The 14,658-nt window shown below is 51.8% G+C and overlaps 1 protein-coding gene across 5 annotated transcripts in view; it reads right to left on the minus strand.

The window, feature by feature from the left end:
• The window catches only part of FMNL3 (formin like 3), a 50,006-nt gene that overhangs the window by 15,275 nt on the left and 20,073 nt on the right, over positions 1–14,658 (minus strand). For all 5 annotated transcript variants that reach the window (XM_033117088.1, XM_033117085.1, XM_033117084.1 and 2 more), the window contains exons 2-5: positions 5,948–6,031; positions 3,914–3,994; positions 3,560–3,636; positions 362–445 (exon numbers count right to left, since the gene is read on the minus strand). In XM_033117088.1, coding sequence (XP_032972979.1) covers positions 362–445; positions 3,560–3,636; positions 3,914–3,994; positions 5,948–6,031 — 326 coding nt within the window. The remainder of the gene's footprint in view (positions 1–361; positions 446–3,559; positions 3,637–3,913; positions 3,995–5,947; positions 6,032–14,658) is intronic.

Genomic DNA, 14,658 nt, shown 5'->3' on the forward strand with positions numbered 1-14,658 from the left:
GTGACCCAAAGCAGTTTCTTGAAGACTCCACTCTTCAAAAGTAAATGAATGATCCCCACCAGGGCATCTCCCAGAAGCCAGTACATTTCCTTGGACTGCTCCCAGCTTGGAGTCTGGATACTTTAGGTTCCGATTCTGAGCTCCCTTTCCACACCTCTCTCCTCCTGCTCCCTAAAACACACCTTCTGCTGCAGCCACCTGGCATTCTCGTCCACTCCCCCACCGCTCTCTTGGCCGCTCCTTTCTGTCCCCATTGCCATCTTCACAAATGCAATCTCACCTTCCTCATCTAATCAGAATGGGACTGTGTTCTCTGTCCTCTCTCACGGGTCCCCAACCCCAATCCTAGGGTGGTACTCACATGACGGAACATTGGGCAAAGGACAGGTAATCCACCAACACATCAAGGCCTTTGTTTTCATCATTCAGAAACTCCCGCACCCACCTGCAGATAAAGAAAACAGTGGAGGGGTCTGCTAAAGTGGGGTGAGGGGAAATGGCCTCTGATCCAACAATAGCTCCTCATGGATCCCCCAAAACTTAACATCAGGCTGGGAACATTCGGAAGATCAGAACCCACGGCAGACACACCCCCATGGCCATGTCATCGGCCTAGATCTCCCCTAGGCTGGGGAGCCAGGGATAGGGAAAGGTACGAGCTTTCCAAGACCACGTCCGGCAAACAACCTTTCAGACACCCCTTCCTCAAGGACCAGGGCCCTGGCTCAATTGTTTTCTGTGTCCCTGGTGTCTAGCACAGGCTGGGTGCACTGTCTTTGCACAATGTTTGTTGGAAGAATTGTGGGGGTTAACAACAGCATTTACTGCAGGCCTTGTGCAGAGCTGTGCCTGACAGAGACCAGCAGGTCCCCGATTTGACCAAAGTCTCAGTGAAAAGACAGGCAGGAAGGATCAAAGAGAGCTCTGGAACAGAGGCATATTGAGACTAAGGAAAGGTATTTTGTAAAGTACTGAACAAAGAGGGATAGGAGGGCGTTCTGTGTTTGGCAGAATGGGAAAAGGATGGGGGAACAGTCAGGAACTCAAGTTACTCCAGAATGGCTGTGAACACTCAGCCAGGCTGAGGAGTTGAGCCTGTCCAGCCAGGGAGGCAAGAGGGTCGACAACAGGACTCCCTAAAGATGATGGCAGACCAGAGCAGTTCCACCATTCTGCCTTCAGGCCTTTTGGGCTGAGATATCCCTGGAAGGGAAGTGAAGAGTGTGTCCCAGGAGGGCTGCTATAGGACAGGTTATATAGCACAGCACAGAGGGACATAAAGCTCTCAGGATGAAACCCTGACTCTCCTGAGTGCTCTATTCCCTAGGAATGTCTGGGAGTCTTTATAGGCCAGGTGTGCCCTACAGCCCTGCAGGACCACTTCACCCCACAGCTGGAACACCAGCGCCATGTTTGCCGGCCACACCCCGAGCTGCAGAGCGTCTGGGCCAGAGCACCAGGCCCGGCTGAGATCTGGCAGCAGGCTCCGGCTGAGGCTGACACTGGAGCTGCCTGAAGTTAGCTTCCTCTCTGGGGGCCAACAGGCCTCCCGTTTCCTGTCTGTCTGCTCTCCAGCTCCCCACCCCCTTCTCATTTCCTGTCTGAGTCTACACTGCTATTTTCGGGATCTTGACACTTTGAGGAGAGGTTAAAGGGCACTTAGGCAAGGCTGAGAAACCAATACAAAGCCAGGAGAGGGGGAGTGGCAGAGATTCTGGAATCCCACCTCCCAGCCCACCCCGCTCCAGGGTCTGAGTTCCCATTGGGCTGCCCCTGCACACCCAGCTTCCATAGGCATTGGGTTGATCAGGCTCTGGCTGAGGCAGGATCCTCCTCTCCCTACCTTGCCCTGGGCTACCACCGCCCAGGAGCACCCACACCCTAGCTGGAAAGCCTGACAAACTTTTCCTGCCCAGAAATCCCGGAAAGATCTGGCCCTCCTATATGACTACCCGGAGAAGCCACAGTTCAGATGACAGGAGCTCCTAAAATGCCAGACACGAAGCTGTTCCCTGGGAACCAAGGACCGGCTCCAGACCTCTAATTTGTGTGCCAACTGCAGAGAGGCCCCAGGCCTGGGAACCATGCTGCTCTGGCCCCAGCTCCTGGCCAGTGGCCAGAAGGACAGGCACCAGGTAGAAGGGGAGGGCAGAAGGGACTGGCACACACTGCTCTGTGGCCCCCATCACCGTGCAGCAAGACTTCATAAGGAAGACAGGAAGGAGGGGGGGAGGGGGGGCAAGGTGCTGTGCAGGAGGCAGGGCAGTGGGTGGTGTTCTGAGCTGCCATCTGTGTCACTCTTGCCCTCACACGCATGGTAGCTGAAGAGGTCCTGCCCGTTCTTCCTTCTCTGAGGCGTCACCAAATAAAGGTGGAGGCTTCATTACACATTTCCTAGTGGGTTGGCTTTCGATGTCTGCTTCATAGATGAGGTGTAGAAGCCAACTCTGGCCAGAAAGTACAACTACCGAGGCCAGGAACTCTCCCTTTCCTGTTCGTTCCTGGGCCACTTACCCTGTGACTGCTGCAGCAGCTGGCTACATACACGTAGCCTCTACAAGAGACCCGGTGGGCTCAGCCTGCGTGTGGACAAGTGGGTGGCTGCCACGGACCAGAGGGGAAGGCAGATGATGTCATTTGGCTCTTTCCACCACTGCTCTCAGGAAGCCCAGGACCCTGGGGCTGGCACCTGCCCAGCGACCCCCGCCCCCAGCCCTGGCTCGACTTCTCACTCATGTAAGCTCTCAACATTTGTACCAGGCCCCTTGGTCAGGACCGTAGCCCTGCCTGCAGCGCTGTGTCACGAATCCCTCACTGTCCTCTGTTCTCTCTCTCTCTCTCTCTCTCTGTCTCTCCATGTATATACATGGAGAGACAGAGAGAGAGAGACCAGAGGGGATGGTTTTGGTTTTATAAAACTAAGCCCACTGCCCTCATTCACTGTACCTCATGCATTAGCCCTGTGCTGCTCAGCAAGTCGGGTTCCCCATCAGAGACTAGAAAAAAAGACTCACACAGTTCCTAGGGGCCCTGTCAATGGATTAGTTGGCAGTACCAGGGTCCATTCATACAGAAGACATTCAAGTCGTGGCCCCATTGCCTTAGATCTATTTTCCTGGTACTTCAAGAAACTTCTGCTCATTTAAAGATTGTCTCAAAATCAAGCAAATAATCTTCTGGGCACCAAACAGTCCAGAAACGAGGTCTCAGCTACTCAATGCAAAGTGCTCCCCCACCCCCTGCTTTCTCTGGGCTTTCTGGCCCAGCACCAGGCCACAGGCAGACTCCAGACTCAGCTGCTATGGGAAAGTCTTCTACTCAAAGCCACAGGCGGAAGACCCCAGGAGAGGCCCCGAGCTTGTCAGCAGCATCCAGTCAGCAGCTGGCAGAGCTGTGGGGGAAAAAAGCCAGGAAAGGAACAGTCTGAAGCGCTGGGGAACTAAAGCCATTCAAGGGGCACTCTGCCCCCTGGCAGGGAGACAACAGGCAAACCATCCTCAGAGGATACCAGATCCTGAGGGACCAGGTGAAGAGGCTCTGACGGCCAAATCTGACTCACCCAATGTGGTTGGTACGAAGCGAGATCTCCAGCTCCCTCAGTACTTTGGTTGACTCCTGCACTCTCCTCCTGAACTTCTGTAAACATGGAATTTTCTGTCACTGATGGAGGCCCCCAATCCGACTTCACAGTACAAACAAAAGGGGCAGCAAAGGAAAAGGAAGGGCTACAAGAAGGCAGTTATAAACCTGCCTTCTGTCATCAGCCAGCTATGTCAGGCCCGTGGACTCAGAACCCAGACAGCCAAGTCCCACTGCTCAGAAGCATGTGACCCACCCGAAGTCAAAGGGTTTGCCCCCAAACCCCACATGACTATAAAGGGCAGCAAGACAGGGCCTTCCTGCCTCACTTCACCTTCCGAGTTACGCTGGGGTCCAAGAAGCTCTGAAGTTTCTGGATGTAAGTGTGGGGAGGGTTCTTCACCTGGAATCGTTCCTGTAAGGGAAACACACGTGTGTACACAGATGCCTGGAGGCCCAGGGAGCGTGCTGAGGGAGCAGGACACTCCTTGTGTTCAATGTGAGGGGACCCAGCCTCGTAGAGCTGTAACCTGGCCTGTGACATGGCCGTTAACTGTAGTAGCTGCCCTTCCTTGACTTATCCTCAGGTGCTTCCCCGCCGTTGCCATCTTCCCTTTCTCCGATTAGTGCTCCCTGAGCTTAGATCTTCCTATGTCAGAATTATTTTAAGAGCCTGCTCTTGCTACAAAGATGCAGAGTTCGCAGCGCTGTGAACAGCACCCAAAATAATAAAGATACGATTGGGAAATGTTCACTGCCTGGCCAACCAAGGCAAGGGGAGCCAATCTTTGTAGAGTCCAACTTTCTCAGCTCTGAATCCAGAAGTTGGGGCTAGACTGGTTTTGCAGCATTACCACAGCTCAGGGCTGCCAACACACTTTCTGCCCTTGCCCAGGCCCCAGACCCCACATCCAAAGCAACCTCAGTGCCAAAGACTGCTTCCAGCCAGGTCATCCCTCCATCTGCTTCCACACAGGGCACAGGACCATGCCCTCCCCGTTTGGGCCCAACCCCCTCATCTGGCCCAGGGGAAACTCAGGGAAAACTCTTAGGCATTCTGATCCTATAAGGGCATTCACGACTGAGACATCTGAAGAGTTGGGGGTGAAGGGGCTGGAAAGGGTCCAGGAGAATGATACAATGTTAGGAAATAAGACCTAAAACAAAATGAAAGAAAAAAAAAAGGGTTGAGAATGAGCTGAAATTATGTGAGCTAGAAAAGACTGAGAGATTATCAATTAAAGAAACTCAGTACCAAAGAGCTGCTGTTCTTCCAATCTCAAGCCCATGTTCACCACGCTCACTATCTCCTCTTAATGCAGAATACAAGGAAATGGGCCAGAGAGGGAGAGAGCTGGACGAGGCTCTCGGAGGCATACTCCTACCTTAGGGCAAGCCGCGTGACTTGGGAGGCAGGAGCCTCACGGTTAGCATGTCTGAGCCTTGGCTCCATCACCCTGACTCCATCACCTGTCTGGGTTCTTCATGTATAAAATATAACAGTGCCTTCCTCACAGGGTTCTTGTGAGGATTAAATGAGAAATTTAAATATATGTAAAGTGCTTGGTCCATAATAAGCACTCAATAAATGTTGGCTATTATGATTTTGTTCAGTGCTTGAAAAGAAATAATAAAGCGGTTCATGCTAGGCCCCTTGGCAAAGTGCTGGGCAAACACACCGCGTGCACTGTGCCAGAGGAGGCAGTAGAAGCCGGTGCTCCTAGCCCTACAGGCAGGCCTGCCCGAGTTCACAGCCTCATGACTTTGACCTTCAAATGTCTGCAGGGGAAAAGGCCAGGTGGTAGGGGTTAGTTCTTGGTTCTGAGCTAAGTAATAATCTCTATATTCTCTTCCAGTTCAAAATACTATTCATGTAGTGAAAGCTTCCAATCATCGCGTTCTGAGATCTGGGGACAGAAGATTAGGGGACAGAGCCTTCTCATTCATAAAGGCCTGTAAATCATGAGAAAAATCCTGCTACTTGCCACCTCTGGGGCAGAGTGAGAGACATCCTTTGGATTAGTACCCTGCCGGGCACAGCCCTCACCCTGGGGAAAGGCAGAAGAAACAGGCTCTGCTGGAAAACTACCAAACTCCTCCACAGCTGACCCTACACCCCAGACCTATACAAACCTCCTTCAGGCTACTATCCATTGGGAAGAAATCAAGACAGCTCTTTGGGGGAGTGAGAGGGGAACTCAGCCTCCCAGCCCCTGTCTCTGTGAGCAGTCCTGCTGGCGCAGGACCTGAGCATGGACTGAGGCTGAGTCCAGACCTAACTTCCTCATGGGCGACAGTCCTTTGGCCTTTGGCCTCGTCCAGCCCAAGACGCAATGCCCGTCTCCCAGCCCCGTCCCTCACCCCTTACCTGGTCACAGATCAGATCCCACTTCTTCTCATTGTCATACTGCCGCAGAAGCCGGGCCTTGTCAGGAGGCAGGTTCATGGAGCTCTGAGGAGAGAACCTGAGTCAATGGGGTTGAACGCTCCCCCAACCTGGAGGAGAGAACAGCGAGACTACGCACACATTTCCCCTCCGGGACCTTCAGTTCACCCTGGCACTCTGTCACTGGTAAGAAAGTGGCGGGGCAGACCTCCTGCCTCCCCTTCATATTTAGTTCAGTTTGCTTGAACAATGTTTTCTAAACCATACATCGTGGAATCAATTTAGTGAGTCAAGACTGTCTTTATTTTAAATGAAAATGAACAGGTTAAAATAGAATAGGACAGACGATACCAGAATGCATTGCGAGTAGAAAGTATAAATAATGAAGCTTTCATAAAGCTTTGTTTCTTTTATTAAGTTTATGTATACGCGTATACATATACACACACAACAGGCCATGCTGTGAAATGTGTTTCTTCACATGGGACAGGTCAAAAAAGTTTGAAAGCCACCAGTTTAAAGCAGAAACTTTTGATCTGCTTTTCTCCCATGGCCTGAGAGACGGGTGGCCTTCCTGCACTATGCACACTCGGGGGAGAATCCTGACCCACCCAGAGCCTGTGTAGATGCAACCACTCCTCCTCTTTGCCCCCATCAGAACACAAGTGAATGAAAAGGACATTAGCATAAAGATAACTGCTCAGAATATTTTTAGGAAGTATCTTACAAAACTTTAGTACTGTAACTATCAGTAGCAAGTTACATAGGACACAGATAGACACACACACCTCCCAATGAAGACACAGTAAAGTGTCCTGACCCCTTGTTGAGACACTAACCTAGAATACAGAAGGACAGACCAGGGAGCATTTTATTTTGTTCACTGCTGAATAAATGAATAAAAGTGCAGGTGAGTGAGTGAGTGAAGCCCAAGGCATCCACCACCTGGTTGCACCCAGGCCAGCGGCCTTTATCCCCATCCAAGCAAGCTCTCTGCTAACCAGTCCAGCTGCCTGTCGCAGGTCACACCCTTTGCCTCTAGAGGCAGATCACCATACCTGCCATCCCCCATTACTCCTGAGTCAAATACGATCTCCTACCTGAAGTATCATAGCTGTCTGATAACCCGCATGACTTGCCACAAATCCAGCGTCTTCCCCAGCCCACTGCAGGCCACCTGGAGGGCCTTCTTCTCATCTTTCTCTCCTTTACCGACTGCTCCGAGTTCAGCTCTAACACTCCGGTAACCCAAGCATGACCACTTGGTTTACTTCTGCTCACTCCCTGACACCTCTTCCCTGGGGACATGAATTGCGTGCACTGAGGAGTTACACGGGCCCTGCATTACTCCAGAAGAAGCAGGAGTATCTTGAGAGTGGGACCTCCATTTTATAGGAAACTGAAAGAAAATCCTTAAACGTGATTTCTATCACACATATCTATTACGCATTTATCTGCACACGTGTTATTAAACCAGCTGTACACTCATCTAGTCCCTAAAGGACGGTCTATTCATATGGTCTCTAACCCCCAGTAACGTCTACAACTGAAGGCACCTAGTGGAGATGAAGTTGCTGGTAAACCTATGGTTAAGACGTCCCAGTCTGAGCTATGGGCTCAGCTGCTGGCTGGAAACAAGGTCACTATGGCTCAAAAAGGAAGTAGGGTTGGGATCTCTGGTCAGCATTTAGAAATGGTAGCATTTAGGAATACAGAGGTGGGGCAGGACAGAGAAGAAAAGGGGAAGACACCACAACATCACACCTCTTTCCCCATGGTTTCTGCTGTCCCGTCAATCTGCCTGAACTTCCAGAACTGAATCCTCCCACTGCGGACATAATATGGATGGCGGGGTTTGGGGGGGGGTGGGGGAGGGTACCAATACAACCCTGAATGTTCTCTCTGGAACTCCTTTGCTAAGGGCCGATCTTGGCATGTCTGTGTGGATAGCAGGACAGGGGCAGGAGGCCACAACCAAACAGGGACCCAAAGGTCAAAGGTGAGCCGGGAGCAAGGTCTCCCTCCTAACCAGGGCCAGGCCGCAGCCAGGTGAACCCACGTGAGACGGGAGCAGAAAGAGTCCTCGGGCCTGGTTCTGGCTCTGAACACATCCTAAGCACATCACTGTCATCTGCCCATTTCTCCCAAGTTTGTATCGTGAAAACAGTTTTCTATTGTCCCCCGTGGAAGAAAGCCCCTGGAGAGCAGGTGTGGGGAGCCCGGCGCTACTGTAGCAGACATCACTTCCGGTCTACACCAACTTCCTCCCTCAGCCGCCCACTGCCAGCTGTTGTGGCTTCTCACTTCCCCACCAGGTGAACTGGTGAGGAATCGTTTGGTGTCTCGGGGCTTCAAATACAGAGCAAAGTCACCCCCTCTCAGAACCCGAGGCTGAGAGCATGGAAGAGGCCTATCAGGGACGTGGTCACACTTCAGATGCTCAGAAGAACCGATTCCCCCAGAGGAAGGAAAAAGGTAGCAGAAGCACAAATCAGCTCTAGCGTACGGCCCCCATCCTCCAGTCCGGAGCTCTGGGTGGCACTTTCCAGTGTGTGGTATCAGTCTCCTCTGTTTCTTTGGGGCTGAAGTGTGATGCAGAGGAAAGTGAGGAGGGGGAATTCCCCCAGCCTGCAGCACTCCCCCACGAAATCGGTCGCGGTCGCTGGCTGTGGGGTGGGAACCACTGGCCCTGGGGGCAGGACCAAGGCCAGGCCAGGCCAGTTCTCTCCCTGCCAGACAAGGGCATCGGGGCTTCTGCCTCCACCCGATAACGTGCGTGAGTCCAGCAGGGCTCCAATGTCCTGAGGAAGCCACTCTGCCCTAAGGAAGGACAACTTCCTGAGTTCCGGGGACAGCCAGGGAGCAAACCTGACGAGGTTCCGGTCTCAGTCAAAAGTTTGTTTCCTTGACGTTTTCCTTCAGCGGTTCCGCAGGGACTGCGGGCTCTCAGAAGTCAGAAGCTGGGCTAAGTTCTCGTTGCCTCCTCGCTGAGACTCTTGCTGAACTGGAAGGAGGCGCAGCTGTCTCGGAACAGAGGGCCCTGAATGCGGAGTCAGCGCAAGGGCAGCTCTGGGCCCTTCAGAGCTGCTGAACCTCAGTGAGCTCATCCGTACAACGAAGATAATCTCGCTGCTTCCCGGGGTTTTAGGAGGATTAAACGATACACATTTTATGTCTGTATGTGTCTGGAACACTGTGGGTGTTCAATGCAGCCCCTGACAAGCCTGTGTAATGTGGTGACACACGGGGACCCGCCCTCGGGCTTCTGGGCTATCTGTCTGTCTCGGCCTCTGTCCCTCCTTCAGCAACTGCGTCTCCTCACTTGGAGGACAAAGCAATCCTTTACCCTTCCTTTGATCTCTCTCTGGTTTCCTCTAAGACTAGGAGGCACTGAAATACCACCATCCTTGTAGAGGCACAGGGAGACCCCAGAGAGATGGGACAAGAAGGGGAAGATGAACGCAAAGGGAAAGCAACTCTGGGACTGAGTCTTAAATCAGACGGAACCAGCAAGGAGTCTAATAATAAAAAGCTGTAACGCGAAAATGCACAAAGGGGAGGATCTGATGCTTCCCCAGTGGGGCTACTCTGGTTTACTGCCAGTTTGAGGCCAGGCAGTGCCCTGCTCAGCGGCCAACCCCGTCCTGGGTTCTGCGGGAGCAAGGCTTCTTTACTCCCCACCTGACCCTGTCCCCCCAGTGAGGCCGAGGAGGAGGGAGGCAGCTCTGGTCGTAGAGGTTCCCTTCCCTTTCCTGCCCTGCACCCCCAGACAGTTAGCTCCTCCTCATTTCCTTCCCATTGCAGGGAGGGAAATGCCGGTGGGGTTGGGGTTTCCTTCAGCTGTGGGCCCTTGTTTTGGGACTCACCCCTGATTTGTCGGTCTCCTTGGGCCAGGCCTGGGGAAAACCCAACACACAGAAATAGGAACCACCAAAAATTCCCAGCTGTTTCTGTTGGTCCCAGTCAATCACGACAAATCTTAGGAAGAAAGACAAAAATGGCATAGCTCCTTTGAGAGGCAAGGAGCAAAATATCTAAAACTTTCCTGCAAAGGGGATTCTGGAGGCTGTAGGGAAGGCCGGCAGGGGATGTTTATTTCGAACAAATACAGAATGTGAGTTGGTGGTTTCCTTAATGTTTTCCCTTTCAGAACTACCTCTTACCAAGTCCCCTGTGGCTGTGGTACCCCAAGTGTGGTAGCGCCAGCCCCCTGGCTCGGTCCACTGGGGTGGGGAGGCCTAGGAAGCTGAACCTAGAACTGCCCCAGAGATGAAATGAGGCTCTGTCCTGGGTACCACATGCTGCTGAGCTCTGGCCACAGCTGCCAGCAAAGCTTCTCAAGCATTCACACATCAGCCCATTGTACAGATGGGCAGAAGCGGAACGTAGTGAGGAGGCACAAAGTTTGGGAGTCCAGGGCAACACAGAGGCCCATCCCTGGCCAACAAAAGGACAGAGTGGTAGGAGCAGCCCAGCCTGCCCTCCACGTGTCTCTACTGGTGGGCAGTAGGCACAGCTGTGGCCAGCTGGGCACTGGTCCCAAAGGGCAAGAGCCCAAGGAGGTGGGAGGTACCAGCTCCTGCTGCCTCAGCCCCTTGGCGGCCACAGCCGGCCCTGCTGCAGTAGCAGCTCCCAGACAATGAGAGTTATTTTCAGCCAGCGCTTTAACACAAGCCAGCTGGCCAGTGAGCAGGGCGGGAGTCCTCCTCCACCCAGCCCGCCCAGATGGCAGGCAGGCCCAGCCCATTGCCTACGCTGCTGCTGCCTCCGCGTCACTGTTTGTTTATCTCATCGTTTCAGCACCGCTCCTAACTCCCCCCCAAAACTACAATCCTATCAAAAGGAAACCAAAAAATCAGAGAGTCTGAGCAAAGGTCCAAAAGCTAAAATTAAAAGGTGCGTACATGGGAAGCACAGCAGCCCCTCCAAACACCCACACTCTTCCGCAGCCCCATGACTGGTGGGCGTAGTGCAGGGGAGGAAGCGGAATGGATCAGTGGCCAGATCTCACTGCAGCCCCCGTGGACCAAGGCCGAGCCTGGCTTTGCTGCCAACCCGGAGGACGAAGCTCAAGACTGCTCTCCTCGCCTGCCTCTCTCCCATCCTTTTCAGAGCTCAGGTTTGGAGACAAGAACTTGACACAGACAGCCTGGAATGAGCCTGAGACAACTGTGAAAAGTTCTGGGAGAAGAATCATATCCTGTGGCAGAAAGGAAATCACAGGAACAGTTCATGACACTTGGCTGGAGAGAGAGGTACCACGCCCCATGATGGATGGAGGTGAACACTTCTACCAGCCCCCCACACACTGGAGAGTTCAATAGGAAAGGGTGGGCGGCAGCAGTCACCTCCCCGGGCTGCAGGCCTCCAGCCCCGGTGCTCCAAACCCCGCAGTCACCAGTGCAGCTCCCCCTCTGCCCCTCATCTCCCTCCATTTGTCACCCTGTGCACAGGAGCTCATGGGTGCAACACAACGCTCCACACACACATTTTGCTCTAGGCCTGAGCTGCCTGCCCTATTAGACTTACGGGAAAGCTGCTGGAGATACCTCATGACAAAAGACATCAGAAAAGTGAGCGCTCCACGACTTAAGCGTCAGGAGCAGCTTACGTCTGGCTTTCTATTTTTGTTTAATTGAAGCTATCACTTTGGGGACAAGCTGCCAAGGAAAAGCCAGCTTTCACAGGCTCGGAGCCCTGTCTGGAGAACGTGCTTCTGTGATCCCTGATGACTCTAGAACCAGAAATGACTTGCTGAGCAGTTATAGGCCAGGTCCTTGAGCAGCCTGGAGGAAAAAGGGATGGGTTCACCAGATGTCTCAGGCTGAGCTCTGCCACTCACACCAGGGCAGTCAGATGAAGGAGAGGTCCTAGAAGGACAGCATCAATAAACACAGAGGTGGCTTTGTCCAAATACCACTGCCCCCGAAGCCCCTCCTTCACCTTGGGGGACTCCTCCATTGGATTGCAAGAAGGCAAAGGAAGTTGGCCACGTCCCAATGCCAGCAAAGCCCTTGCTCTACCTTCTGCCATACTGTCAGCCTCACACCTGGTGTCAGGTAACCTCTGCAAGTCACCTGGTCCCCCAACTGTGGCTGAGGACACCCCTTTCTGGCCTTCACAGTCCAGAAGTACACAATCTCACAGAGAAGAATTCTTATTAGCCCTGAGACCCCAGGCCCTAGCTAAAAAGCCACTGCCACAGCAACTTGATCTGTCTGCTGGCTCCTCAGCCCTCCTCGCGGTGAGCCAGACCCACGCTCCCCAGTTACGCAGAATGGAAACTATTCTGCTGGGGGCAGCCGGCGTTCCACAGCCAAGGAGTCTTGGGGCAGAGCCTCACATTCTCCCTGCAGCCAACCAAGGTCCTCTCTTCTCTTCATGATATTCTGCCCTCCGCCTGGGGAACCCTAATAGGCAGCACCACCCCTCCGAGGACACAGTATTCCTGGGGTGACATCCCATAAAGGCATTTTCCTCTCTCTCCAGACCACAGCCCACTACTCACTGAGACCCAGTGCATCTCCTTCACAGCGTCTCTCACCCATACCTTCCCTTCCATTCCCACTGTCACCACCAGATGGGCCCTTACTGTTCACTCCTGACCCTCTGGGATAACCTCCTGGCTGGCATCCCTACTTTCAGCCTCCACCCACCACCCAACCTGCATGTGGATGAAATTTCTAAACTTCCCAGCTTATACATTATGTTTCTTCTCAGTTCAGGAACCTTCTCTGACTCCTTATCGTTTACACAGGAAAACATGAACTCCTTGGCCTGCTGCTCTTAGCATCTTAAAGAGCTTCAGAGGCAAGATTCTCCCCAGGCTGCTCCCAGCATCTCTGATCAGCCTCATCCTCTCCTGGGGAAATTCTCCCACCTGGAACATCCATTCTTACAGCATTTGCTTGTAACCAATGTTTCCCCAATCTTCTCAATCCCTTCCTCTTATTACCTAACTCAAAATCCAACAGCTCTGTGACTGACTACCCAACCTAAAATAATTGGCCCCTCTTCTGAGCTTCAAAGCATAACCATAGTGAGGAATGATATGCAGAGACCTGCTTGTTATCCCCCAACGTCCCCTCCTCATCTTCCACCAATATTCAGTCGAGCACGTGGCAGCCCAGAATTAATATATGTCTCATCTTCCCTGACATTTAAGTGTGGCTTTGTGACCATATAGGATGCAAGTAGAAGTAGTGTGTACAACTTCTGAGAAGTGTCATTAAAGGGAGGGAGTATACCTTCCTTTTCTCCTTTCTGCTTCTAGCTAGTTGGAATGCAGAGGTAATGGCTGGAACTTCAGCAGCTATTCTGGACCATGAGGTAACCCTGAAAATGGGATTCCAGGTGGGTGAAGCAACAAGAAAAAAGATACCTGGTCACTGCACTGATATCATGGAACTTAGCATGAACTGAATGTGTTCCATACAGAGTCTTTTCATGCGTGTGCTTCCTCTATTCTCAATTAGAACATGAACTCCTTGAGGATAGAGGTCATGTTTTATCCTTCTTTGACTCATGTGCAGGTGCTTACTAAATAACTGATCCTGCTGCTACCTCTCCCACCGCCAAGTCTTTTGTTCAACTCCTGGTTATTTTTAGAGGGGATTATCCAACTTTTCACCATTGTCCTACTATTTCTGGGCTCTCTCTCCTTTAATCTACCGTATGTTCTACAGCCCAAATCACTTTCTTTATATGCTGCTTCTCCCTCAGCAAACTCCAAGACTTCTCATTCTGAGTTTCAACTCTGTCCTTTAGTTCGTACCATAAATCTAAGCCACTACTCTTTAACCAGACTCATCTTCTTATAGCCTGCGAGACTAGAGGGCACAGGGATCACCACCAGCTTACTTACCCCTGTAGCAGGTGCTCAGTAACGATTGGGCAAGTTGAATTTCCCCATAATATACTCCTCTATCCTCCTATCCTTAAGCTCTCTACTCCATCATACCCCAGAGAGATCACCTCCTGCCCAATTGCCAGCCATGCCCCTCCATCAGTTCACAAGAGGTGAAATCCCACCTTCTCTAGCAAATGTTTCATAAGTGACAGTGGCAAGATCTACCTCCCCTCTACCCCCAAACAGCCTCTCCACACATTTACTAATACCTTTAAAATGCGTTCATGGAGTTGTGATTTATGGCTAACGTCTCTACCTTTTCTTGGACGGTCAATAAATATCCTATCACAAATCTCACAGCGTGGTTAAAGCATTGAACGAGGAGCCACACTGCCCTGGTATGAATCCTGGCCACCACTTACTAGTTGTGTGGCCTTGGGAGAGTTATTTAACCTCTATGAGCCTCAGCTTCCTCATCTATAAATGGAGATAGAAACAGTACCTAGTTCATAGGGTTGCTATGATAACTAAATTAATATATGTAACACATTTAAATCAGAACCTAGGTAGTAAATGTTATACATAATGCTAGATTTTTTTAACTTTTTTTTTGGTTTGAATTTTTAATTCAAACCATTTAGCTGGAAAACAACTATATGCCAAGCACTAAGCTAGGAGCTGGAGACGTAAACATAAACAGGGCAGGATCCCTACATTCCGTTAGTTTGTACCCAGAGGGCAAGGTAGAGAAGCAAACCAGGAGCGAGGGTAGACAGCACATGTGAGCGATGCAGGTGGCACTGTGGCATTCCAGGAGGCGACATCTAATTGGACAGAGGGGTCA

This window comes from Rhinolophus ferrumequinum, chromosome 10 (genome assembly GCF_004115265.2).
Source record: "Rhinolophus ferrumequinum isolate MPI-CBG mRhiFer1 chromosome 10, mRhiFer1_v1.p, whole genome shotgun sequence".
NCBI lineage: Eukaryota > Metazoa > Chordata > Mammalia > Chiroptera > Rhinolophidae > Rhinolophus > Rhinolophus ferrumequinum.